The 12624-nt window shown below is 42.4% G+C and overlaps 1 protein-coding gene across 3 annotated transcripts in view; it reads right to left on the reverse strand.

Moving 5' to 3' along the window:
• The window catches only part of Tenm4 (teneurin transmembrane protein 4), a 1383002-nt gene that overhangs the window by 22182 nt on the left and 1348196 nt on the right, over positions 1 to 12624 (reverse strand). For all 3 annotated transcript variants that reach the window (XM_058578572.1, XM_058578574.1, XM_058578573.1), the window contains one exon: positions 2928 to 3100. In XM_058578572.1, coding sequence (XP_058434555.1) covers positions 2928 to 3100 — 173 coding nt within the window. The remainder of the gene's footprint in view (positions 1 to 2927; positions 3101 to 12624) is intronic.

Genomic DNA, 12624 nt, shown 5'->3' on the forward strand with positions numbered 1-12624 from the left:
GGCTCACAGCTGAGGGGTGCAGGGTCCACCATCCTGGAATGAACACACTGCCCAATGTCTAAGTGCTCACTGAGTGCCATCGCCCAGAAAGAGCATGGGCTTGGGTTCCAGCGCTGCCATGGTTTTGCTGTGAGACCATGGCCACATGCTTGGTGTGCCTCTGTTGCTTCTCTGTAAGATAGGGGTAATAACTGTGCCCTTGTCTCACAGAGATGCTCTGAGAGTGAAGCGAGATGAATACAAGGAGCTAAGGACAGGACCTGGCAGGTGGTACTATGTAAATGTTGGCTATTTCTAGTTTACTGTGTGTGGCACTGAGGTGGTCACCATCACATGCATTCTGTCCACCCCCGCCCCCCCATTTCACACAGCTGTAATAGTGAACTTTCTAGTGCTCTTCAATAGCTCTTCCTTAAAAACAATAAAAATAAAAACAAAACCAAAAAATAATAAAAGCTCTCTTTCTTGTCTTTAGAGGCCAAGAGAATGGGTTAAGGAGCCTATTTATCCAAGTCCAAATACTCTTTCAGGTGTGTGACTTAGGACAGGGTGCTTAGCTACTCATTGACTTCATTTGGATAATGAATATATTAATAAGACCTGCCTAATCAGCTTATTATCAGGATTAAAAAAGACTATGGATATAAAATGCTAAAAATAATACTTTTGTAGTTGATAAGTGCTCCAAAAATGTTAGGTATCTTTATTGCTCTACTTTTATGTATAGTGAATATTTGCTTGATTAGGTATGATCCAGGTTATGTCAAGTCCCAAGGGTATAGTTTTCATGGGAAACCCTCACCAAATCTTCTCTGCTAGAATGGCATCAAATTGGTCCCCCTCTCTTAAACTCCCTCCCTGTTTTATCTTTCTACACTTTTTCCCTTGCACATATGAATTCTAAAATCTGCCCCAAAGTTGCTATGCATCATTCACTGGCAATCTGTATTTTACTCCCTCTGAAGAGTGAAAAAACCTGTCAATTTATCTTTTTAAAGCTGCTTCTTTCTGCATCCACATATGTCCATTACCAGGGACTTTGGATGGACCAAGCATCTGCAGAGGTCCATGTCACATGACCTCACTTAATGCAGGCTGTGACTTCCCAAGGCCACTGCTCATTAGTAGCTGCTTCTTATTACTTCCCATGGCTCAGACAGGATGAAACCAAAAGGGCTTTTCACAAGGACTCTACTGAGGTGAATGTGAAGCCGAGCATCTGGGCCTGGTGTGCAAGAAGGAAAGGGAGCTTGGCAGAGGTACAAAAGGGGGAAACAGGTACTGTATTTTCCTGGATCCCAGGATGCACTTTTCCTTTTCACATCTCAATGTTCTGAAATTGGAATGTGTCTTACAGTCCAGCTATGTATTTTAAGCAGTGTGTACTTTTTATCCTCTGCCTGAAAAACTATTATTAAAACGATGGTACATTTTAAAATTGAGGGATATGGCACTTTTGAATTTTTAAAAGTTGCCTAAATATAAAAAGGCCGAATTAATCTTTGGGGAAGAAAATGCTCAAAGTAGGTGTAGCAAGATGCAGTGGATAGACGATACAATTCTTGGCCACTGGGAAGAAAACAGACTTGAAGGACCATGTCTGGAGTACTCATTGGCCCTATTTATCCCCTGCCAGGGGATAAATTCTCCGGGTGTCTCAACCCACTATTAAAGGTGCTTGGGGGGAAGAAATGCCAGGGCTTGCTTTCTCTCTCTGAGTACCACTATTTTTCCTCTATCTCTTTGAAAAGTGAAGGACTACCTTTGCGAATAAAAGCTGTTGTACAAATATACATTTATTCTTTTATGGTAACTCAAGCTACTTGCTAATTAATTAATTACTCAATTAACCCAACAAGTACTTACTGAGCAATACACTGTGCCTGGCCCATGCTAGTTACTTTACAAATATCGTCTAAAGAGATCATCTGAGCAGCCAATGAGGCAGGTATTATAATGCAGCCCCATTTTCCACACCCAGAAACTGAGGCTCAGAGAAGATTGACTCCTTCCAGTTCATGTGGTGGGATTTGGCACAGTGGGCACAGGGGCCCCAGGTTCCCCAACAATCCCTGTCCTGCCTCACATCACTCAACACAGCTTCAAGTTGCTTTCTTTTCCTGGAGAATAAAACTGAGGAATATGATGGGTGATATAGTGGCAGAGTCAGAACTAGAACTTGGCCTGATTTTCAGCCCAAAGCTCCTTCTACTGCTTTGTGGCAAAGACTTTGGGGGTAAGAAAGAGCTATCAGAGGGTAGGAAAGAGTCAGGCAGGGCTCTTTAGGGATTATTATTTTTTCCTTTCATGCTTACAAAATCCAATAAAGCTTCAAGCCCACCCTGGGCCACCACATCCCATGAGAACAGTTGAGGCAAGACAACTAACAGCAGAGTCCCACCATGAGATTTGCCTGAAACTAAAAGACCAATCTGTCTCAGGGAGGATCTGACAGATGCAGAGAAGAAGCCTCTTTTCTAAGGAATCCTAGCAGAGGTACAAACCTCACATGGGCTTCAGGAAGGACTTCTCCATGACTAAATCCCCTTCATAATTAGATGTAATTATTCTTGTCCTTTGTCCTAGCCTGCATCAGAGTGAGTGTAAGTCTTTTAATCTGAAAGCCATTAAGATAGCAGAATGGTGAGGTCACCTGGATTAGCAGCTAATGGATTCTCTCCCCCTTGTTCTGATGATAATGGGATGGGACAATGAAATATTACTCTGAAGCTTCTGGGAGAGAATTTACAGGACTCCGGCTTGTGTGTTTAGCAAATGAGGTGGCAATAGGGAGAGAAACAAATCATAATTCTTTCCTGTTCTTGGGCGGCTCCTGAAGCAGCATTTCTAGCCTCATTCTTCTGACAAATGGATCTTCTCTCAAAGGCCCCCTGTGTCCCAAAGACTCCCGGATTTGCTTGGCTTACCTTGCAGCAGTGTGTAAAAGGCACCTGAGGCAGACAGGTTGGTGGTTATGGTGACATCATCCTTGCTGGAGGTCTCTACCTGGACATGCACCGAGCTGTCTGTGTCACTTCGAAAACTGCTCACCTGGCCCGTAGGGAAGGTCACATTTGTCAGGCGGCCAAAGCTGTCATACCTGGAAACCAAGGGGTAGCACAGAGTAACAAAAATATGACGGTGCTATAGCTGGAATGTTCTACCTCATGCCTTGGTTTTGTGTGTTCTGCTTTCCTTTTCAGTCAGATACAGTCCTCTGTTTCCCTCCTCTCCTTGCTCAAGTCTTGGTCACCTGTTGACATCTAACTGGAGGAAGATGATTTACCATTCTGAGTTTTCCTTTCCCAATTCACATAGTGGAGAGGATACCCCAGCCCTGCCTACCACCCGGGAGTACTGTGAGGAGCATATAAAAGTGACCTGCTTTTCCTAGGATGCTTCTCTTGTGCTGGGATGCTGATGTACAAGGCATTTCCCTCTTGGGATTGTGAGTTGTCGAGGTCAGGAGAGGTTTATGGAGTTCGATTACTAGGCTGGGAATCTGGTGTCACACCACTTGGATTCTGCCACCTGTCAGCACTGTGACCCAGGAGGACCTACTCCCAGTTCATCCCTGCTTCAGCAGAATTGAGTCAGGCATAGGGAAGACAGGCGGGGGATGCTGGCTGAGCAACTCAAGGAATGCAGGATTGAACATGCAAGGCCTCGTTCCTGCTCTGTAGGAGAGGACAGGCCATGACTTATTCACACTCTACCTGCTGCATGACATGACAGAAACTGGACACATGGTAGACACCTGATAAACATCTGCTGAAGGCACACAGGGAAGAAGCTGCTCTTGATAAAAGATACTTTAAGCCCTCTCCCTAGGTATCTCCCCAGAGTTTTAGTCTCCAAGACAGAAAGAGGTTTTGTATCAAGGCAGACAACTGTAATTATTATTGAAGGTATCCTGTAATGCATAATTAAATTGAACCTGAAGAAGATATAGCGAAAAGGCCCCATGCCTTCAAGATCTGGTTTTCATTTTATATGAGACAGCCCAAAACCCGTAATTTCCACTCCTTGCATTTTCCATTAGAAGGACTGAATGTCTTAATTAAATGAACATCAAATAGAACAACCAATTTATAAAACTTTCTCTCCTATTCATTCATTTCACTACCTTTCAAAGTTTGAGAAATGCCACTGGATCTCTCTGCTGCTTGATCAATACCTATGATTATCCCATCAGAGCAATTTCTTCTGACTCTGCATGGGAAGAATTGGAGCTGCCCATTCTACAGACCCTGAACACCTTTGCCCTGAGGGTTGCTTCTGCAGAACCCTTTCTGCTCTGTTGCAAAGCCGCTCAAACAAGGTGCAGGGGCCTGGAAGGGGGAGTTCTGTGTACTCCAGACTCTGAGTGGTTGCCTTAAGTCCTAGTCCTGTGATTGGGTGACATCTGGACAATGGCTTGTTTATGACCATCATGGCTTTAATTATGGGAACCCAAAAATCATTGACAAGTTTTCTTTCTCTCCATGAGAAATGGAAGGAATGGCTGGCATGAAGTCTTTGGAGCCAGACAGTCTAGGCCTTGAATCCCGGCTCCACACTTGCTAGCAATGTGACCCTGGAGGATGAGAGTGCAGTTCTGTTTCCCACCTGCCTCAAACCTCCACCACAAATTACCACATTTTGGGCAGGTTACATAATGCAGCATAACCTCAGTGAGCCTTTTGTTTCTTCTTCTATATATGAGGATAATAACATCTAGCTCATAGAGATGCAGAGAAGACCAAAAGAGATGACATATTTAAAATGCATGTAAATTTCTTACCAGGGCCTTCAGGACCCCAGGGGACTGACCTCATTGGAATGTCAATTCCCTGAAGCAGGCACTTCAATTGGTTACTATTGTATCCAGAACTTTGAGTGCTAGATATGCATTTAACAATGTGAATGACTTGACTCCTTACAGCCTCTCCTTCTGACTTCCCCGTGACCTTTATTCTTCTGTAACTCTGTGATTCACTGCCTCTGATGCTGTTCCCCAAATATGCCAAGCTCAATCCATGCTATAGGTGCTTACACTGACTGTCCCTTTGCAGGGAATGCTCTTCCACACAGGTGTGGCCAGTTCCACCATTCAAGTTTCAGTTCAAATGGGGCCTTCCCTGACTACCATTTCTGAAATAGACAGGTCCCCCATCTCTATCATGTTATCTTACTATATTGTCTTCACTGTACTTATTATCTTGTTTAGTTACTTGTTATCTGTCTCCTCCTACTGGAAGATAAGCTCCATGGGGATAGGGACCTTGTCTATATTCTCAGTGCCTTGACAATTACCCAGTATATAGAAGGTACTCAGTAATATTTATTGAGTGAATAAATACATAGGAAGATGGTAGGTACTGTTGTTGATTATTCAGAACATGGATTGAAAGCAATTAAGAGTTTACTACTCCCTCCATTCCCTGTGTGAGGAAGCGAAAGTTCACAAAGATTCAGAGTATCTTTTAGGTACCAAGCATCATGCTTGTAATCATCTTGAGGTAGGGATTATTATTGTCATTTCACAAATGGTGATGATTAGACTCAGAGAAGATAAGTAACTTGCTTAAAATGACACAGCTAGTGAAAGAATATAGATTCAAAGTCAGGTCTATTTGACCTTCAAGAGTGTGTTCTTTCATCAAGCTTTCCATAAAAACGATGCTGTTTCAAATCAAAACCTTTGTATTCATCACTGTGTTAAGGAAAAAATTCTGTTTGGAAGTCCCAAGTGGGTCAAGAAGACTGACAGTTTTCCCTTCAAGATGCTTTGCTTGGCTACCGCTGCAGTTGACTTTTGCAGCGATGCCAGGCCCCTTCTTGGAGGGAGGATAGAGATGGCCCAATGATTGGCTTTCCATTATTTCATTCCACTGACTTTTCTTCACTCCATTTTCCCAAAGCATCTCTAGAGCACAGTGAAAGAAAACACATAAAAGATTCATCGAGTTGCTGTGAACTTGGCTCTCAGAAGAGGACTGCTAAAGGGTATCTTCACACACTGTAAGGCCTTCTTCTTCACACTTGATACTTCATCCCGAGCCACTTACTATGTGCAGCTAGCGAGGAAAATGCCAAATTTCCTCTCTGATACTAAACTGTTGATGATTTTAACTTTTTGTTCAGAAAAAAAGATCTGAGTATTACGACTTTCATCTGTGACTGTTCCAAACACCAGCATCAACACCAACAAGGGGAATGGACACTGTGTCATCTGTGAATAATTAGAGTTCACGGTCCATGCACTCCTATAGTTCCCTTGGCCTCGGTCACTGTAATGAATGGCATCACTACATCATTGTCCACTCTAAAATCAGGTCAGAGCCAGAGCACTTACTGGCTTCTGCAGTAAAAACTTGTACTCACTATTTCCTATAAAATGTAGTCCCAACAATGAATTCTAGCCTTCAGGATTCCCAAGATGTAGTCCGCCCTCCCAGTGTAGGTCTGTCTCTCACTGATGTAGCACTTAGGCTCAACATGTGCTGGAAAGTTTGTTGGGTCCAGGTTTACCTGGGATCCAGGATTGGCTCTGATCCTTACGTCTAACATGTTGCACAGCCACTCAGTCTCTATGTTGGTTATTCTGCATGCCCTCCCCCATCCATTCTCTGCCCTTCTCTGTGCCCAGAGAGGCTGACCCCTGCACACTGCATCACTGAGTCCCTGGGCTGGCTCGAGTCTGCTTAAGCTAAGTCTATGGCCAGCACTGATAAGACACTGGAGGTCAGAACCAGCTTTTCCTCAAAAAAGGAAAACTGCCATATTTCTAGGAATAGCTGCGCCCATCTATGATAACAGCTTCTACCAGGTGCTTTCTCCTTCCCACGGGGCTTCAGCAACAATATTCTACATGCCCCGCCAACCACCTTGACCTTCAGCCTGAGGCTTGGTAATGGCTGTTGTGTTTTTAGTGCTTGGATGCCTCAGCATCTTTTCTTGGTCCCCTTATCCCTGTCTGTACCTCTAAAACATATTTTCATTTGAAAGGTGTAGTCCACTCTTCCAGTGCAGGTCTGTCTCTCATTGATGTTGCATATCATATCTAAATGGACATTTTTTTTTCTTTCTGAACTCTGTCTTCTAGTATGTGTGTTTTCTGATGAGAAGTCTGCTGTAATTTTTATTTTGTTCTTTTTTTCTGGATGCTTTCAAGAGCTTCTCTTTTTCTTTTGCATTCAACAGTTTGAATATGATATGTTTAGAAAAGTGTGTATGTGTGTGTGTGTGTGTGTTTATTCTACTTGGTATTTTTTGAGTTTTTTGGATCTGTTGTTCATTATTAATTATGAATAATTCTTGGCCCTTATTTCCTCAAATATTCCTCTGCCTGTTTTTCAACTCCTCTCCTAGAATTCTAGTTATGTGTGTACTAGATCATTTGATGTTATCCCACAGGGTTTGAGGTATTCTTTTGCTCTCTTTTTCTCCTATGTTTTCATTTGGATAATTTCTACTGGCCTGTCTTTCTTCCTCGGCTGTGTCATGCTGTGTCATCAGGAGCAACGAGCCCGTCAAAGCATTCTTCATCTCTGTAGTTGTGTTTCTCATTTCTAGCATTTCCATCTGATTCTTTCTTAGGGTTTCTATCTTCTTGCTGAACTCATCCATCTGATCTTGGAAACTGTTCACCTTTTTTCACAAGAGCTTTTGATACAATTACAGTTATTTTAAATTCCGTGAACAATGGTTTCAACATCTGTGTCATATCAGAATATGGCTCTAATGATTCCTTTTTGCTTTTTCTTCTCCTACACGTGTTCAGTTGAAAATGTGACACCTCGTGAGGCATGGTAGAGACGGAGATTGATGGCTTGTGTTTGGAAATGAGTTTCCTTCTGCTAGGACTTCAGGGAGGGGTTGTGAGTTAATCTAGTTAGGATTTGGGGCTGGCTTGGAAGTTACTGGTTTCTGTGGTTACCTCAGTACATCATAGTCTTTAAGTTCTTTTAGCAATTTTTTGTGCTTAGGGTGAGAAACTGGTCTGCCAACTGTTTTTCTCTTGGCCTCAATTTCCACTCCATCCTCAGCATTAGGTCCTTTGTGCCACAAATCAGAGGGTCTCCTTCCATGCTCTACCCGCTTTCCATCCTTTTTGCAGCAATGCTTTGCTCTGCACTGTTGCTTTCAGCTTTTTAATCAGTAGGAGGTGGTGGTGGTCGAGTTCTCTATTGTCCTGAGGAGGACTCAGCCTTAGGTATGTGTGCCCCTGACCCTGGGGACTGTCTCCACCTCAGTGCTCCCACCCCTTCTCAGGCGGCAGTTTGGGGCTCTTACAGATTCCTGCTCTTCTCCTGCACTACATACTTTTTCTGCTTTTCTTCCCTCATTCAGCTGATGGGTCTCCACCTGTGTCTAAGTGGGAGAGTGACTGGCTCTCTCTTCACAGGTGAAGGCTTTTGCTCCTCAGAGGATGCAGGGTGATAGGGGTCTGGGTGGAGCAGGCAGCTATTTGTGCTCTTCTCCTCAGCGGTTGCTCCACCCCTCCCCAGGTCTAGCAAAAAGGTCTCTTTCTGAAATCTTTCTTCAATCTACTGGTGGTGGTGGTGGCTGGGGGGCAGAAAACTCCTGAAAAGGATGTGGACTCCTTCCATTTCAGTTCCCAGGGCTTGATACTCTCTTGCCCATACACAGTTGGCCTTCAGAAATACGGTGTCCATCCTAGTGAGCTCCTCCTACTAGTTCCAGTTGCATCCACCCCAGGGAAGCTAAACTCACATCCTGTCTCTCTCTGCAGGTGTCTGCCCCTCCTTGGATCTGGGCTAGTTTGTTGCTCTATTACCTCTGAGGAGTTCAAGGAAAATCCATGAATTTGCCTGTTGTCAGGCTTACTTTCGTTATAAGGTTGGGAATGATGCTCTTTCTAGCTCTCATATCCCCCAAGCAAATTCAAGAAGCCCAATCTGGGGGCTGGAATTGTGGCTCAGTGGTGGAGCGCTCGCCTAGCGCGGGCGGGACCTGGGTTCAGTCCTCAGCACCACATAAAAATAAAGGCATTGTGTTGTGTCCATCTACACCTAAAAAAAAATAAATATTAAAAAAAGAAGCCCAAGCCCAATCTGTTGATTTGAACTCTTTGAGTTGAATTCTGTGTCCTTCCAGGAATACTGATAATGTCGGAGCTGGGATTTGAATCCAGCATTCTTCTCACTACAGCATATTTTCCTCCCTTTCTTTATCTTCCTTCCCTCTTGAATTTATGTTTCATTTATAAAATATTTAGTGAATCATTTTCAAGGTGGCAAGCCCTAAGCTTGACACAGAGATAAATTAGTAAAGGTTCTCACAGTAGCTAAAGGGAACATTCCTATAACAGGAGCTGTCGTCAGGCATTATGGGAGACCATAGTCACTTTCTGCTCTGACATTTAGGGAGTTGGTTTTTCATGCCAACCCAGGAAGTCAATTTTGTTTATTTACTTATTTGGTGGTGCTGGGGATTGAACCTGGGGCCTCACACAGGCTAGGAAAGCACTCTACCACTGAGCTACATCTCCAGCCCTTAATTTTGGAAGGAGCCTCATGCTACTGGACATTTTCTTAGCCACCAAATGTTTTCTGACCATATGCCAAGTCTGACAGCATTGATGGCCCTCCCTAGAGATGAGGTCCCTATTGCAGACTCCTTGGAGGTTTTTACTAGCAGACCTGTGGGCTCAGGGAAGGAAAGTAACCTTGAATCTCCAGAGCTGTGAACTCCAAGTTGCTCTAAAGTGTGTGATGTTTATGTTAGATGTATTATTTAATCTGCTAGGAAGATCGATAAAGCCAACTTAAACTTGTTTCAGTAATAGCCCATGTCACAGGCAGGCCTGGATGGATTTTTTTTTTTTTAATTTTTTAGAACATTTGGATTTGAATCCACTAAGGTGCCTCATGGAGCTAAAAGGAGAAATTTCACTAGAGCAAATGGTCCATTGGTAAAACCTGTACAAATCCTTGTTAAGAAACACCACAACACAATATGGTGTGATGCTACATCATGTACAACCATAGAAATGTAAAGTTGTGCTGCAATTGTGTACAATGAATTGAAATGCATTCTGCTGTCAGATACACCTAATTAAAATAAATAAATAAATAGAAAAAAAAAGAAAAAGAAACACCACAACAATAAACAACTGTATACCTTTACTTCTAGGAAGCTTAATAGCTTGCAAAGTATTTTTTCCTCTCAGTATTAATTTAGTTTTTGATCCTCGGAATGGCCCATAAATGGGGTAAGGTAGGGATTCTTTTTGTTTGGTTGAGACATGGGCCTGGAGGCCAGCTAGCCGGCCTGAGTCACATGGCTAATGTTCAGTGAAGATAGGTGCCTGGCTCCCTTGCTTTGTTCTGATCCACTTTACTTGGCCCACTCAGCATGCCATGTTCCAGCCCATTTAGGATATCCTCAGGGACCTGACCTCTTTCCCAGTTCACACCTTAATATGTTCTACTCGACATTTGAGTCTGCTCTTTTGATTCCTACTCCTATTAAAACTTTGGTCTGTTCTTCTGATTAGTTTACTTACAAACTGCTCCTGGCTAATAAGTTTCATGTCCAAATAACATTTCTATAATTACTGCTACTGCCACATATTGCTTGAAATAATAATAATAATAATAATAATAATAATAATAATAATAATAATGGCAGCCACTATCATTTTATTGAGCTTTTCATATTTTATCTCACAGAAATTTTGAACCTCAGGCTGTTCTTATAGAATAGACACTACTTAGATCTCTATCATACCAATAAGTCACAAAGAACACAGGTGAACCAGGACAGTGCAATTGGAGGAACATAGACTTGTGTTCCAGTTGTGTTCTACACTCACTATGTGATTTTTAAGCTTGTTCCTTAATCTCTCTGTGCTTTAGCATATTTATATGTAAAAATGTGGAAAATAATTTCCTGCTCTCTGAAAAATGATCTACCATGAGACCCAAAGTAATTTATCTGTATCAGGCTTAGGGTTTACCATCTCATAGATGCTATGAAATGGGAAAGAGCCTGGCACACAGAGGGATCTCAAAAAAAGTGAGTTTTCTTTCTTTTTTTTTTAATTTGTATGGCTTTTATCTTCCACTTCTGGTTTGTGTCAAGAAGGATCATTGCTTTTCTTGCGTACTCCTATAAAGTGGATTCTTTGAAATTTCAAATGCTATTTTATAAAAAGCAATTGTAATAACTTTTCCTTCTTCCTAAAATATCAAACATGGCTGTAGATTTCATCAGGGAAAGAGAGGAAGGGACCCTGTCTGGTAGAGGTGTAGGAAATGGTTTTAGATTTCAGGGTGGTGGAGAGTATCAGTGGCAGTGACATGCAGGCATTCAGTTTGGGATCTGAGGGAGTGACCTTGGGAACTAATTAAGTGTACAGACTTGCTCTGACAAAGAAATCCCTGTATTGGCTAAATAATGTATGAGATTTCCATGGGCAATGGGGAAAATTGAATTATTTAGCGTATTTCCATTTCAATGAGTTAATCAAGATAATTGCTGTTTTCCTGGATCTTTGTCTTTTCTTTGCAATTAGCAAGGTCCTTGTTTGGAGAAAGGAATTTAGTTAGTGAACTTTGTACAAACTGCTGTGACATTTTTTGGTGTAAGTTATATTTAAAAATCAATTATAGGTCCTTTTCCTTTGAGTTTCAAGATTGTGAGAAACTGATGCTTGATCCACTTTGAGAAGAATGTAGGGTTCAAGGATTCAAGTGCATTTGAGATTAACAACCTTAAGGGTGGTGGAGTGGGGGAGGGCAGCAGGGCAGAAATGAAAAAGCAAGAGCTTTGGCCTCAGACAGACTTGGGCTGCAATCCCTGTTCTGTCGTGTTCTCACTATGTAACAGCGGGCAAATGGGCTTGTCCAAGCCTCAGCTTTTACTTCCATAAAGCAGATAATATCAGCCCAAATCCCAGCTGCTGTGAAGGGAGACTGCAATGACAATGCAGTTCCTGGCCCATTGTTGATGGTCAACAAGACTAGGTCCTTCCCCATCCCCCGCACACATGTCTAATGGTGAAACATTTCAGCAGTCTCAGTACTCTGGAACATGGCTAACATCTTGGGGAAAAACAAATAAAAGCTTAAAAAAAAATCTAACTAGAAAAAGAGATGTTACAAAATCCCTTCATTAAAATACCTCATAGGGAAACACTTCATAACGTCTATTTAATTTTGGCTGGGATTGTAATAAGCTGAACTTCTGCTTATGGGGGTAAGTAGGGATGTAGCTAGATGAGGTGAGCACTGTGACTGAAAACAAATGGGGACACAGTAACTCCCCATGGAGGGGCCAAGAAAAGAGTAGTTGAGCATTACTTTAGGCAGGGCAAAGGGTTCTGCATCCTTGTCTCCCCACAGAAGCTCTTTCCTACAATAGCATAATATGCCATTGTTGCTCCTCCTTATTAACAACCCTGACTCATAAATAGAAAGGTTATGTTAGATCTGTGTCACGTGTTTCAGAAAGGAGGCAGGTAATGCACCTCATAACAAGGTCATCTAAAATGGTAAAAATTAAAAAAAAAATTGGTACTTAAAGATGTGAGCTCCAATTTGCAAAAAAATTCACCTATATGGAATTGTTCTTCTCCCACTACCATGTTTCTGAACAGTGGTCATCTGGAGAGGC

This window comes from Marmota monax, unplaced genomic scaffold (assembly GCF_021218885.2).
Source record: "Marmota monax isolate L192 unplaced genomic scaffold, Marmota_monax_Labrador192_F-V1.1 WCK01_AAM20220418_F8-fsc00068, whole genome shotgun sequence".
Lineage (NCBI taxonomy): Eukaryota > Metazoa > Chordata > Mammalia > Rodentia > Sciuridae > Marmota > Marmota monax.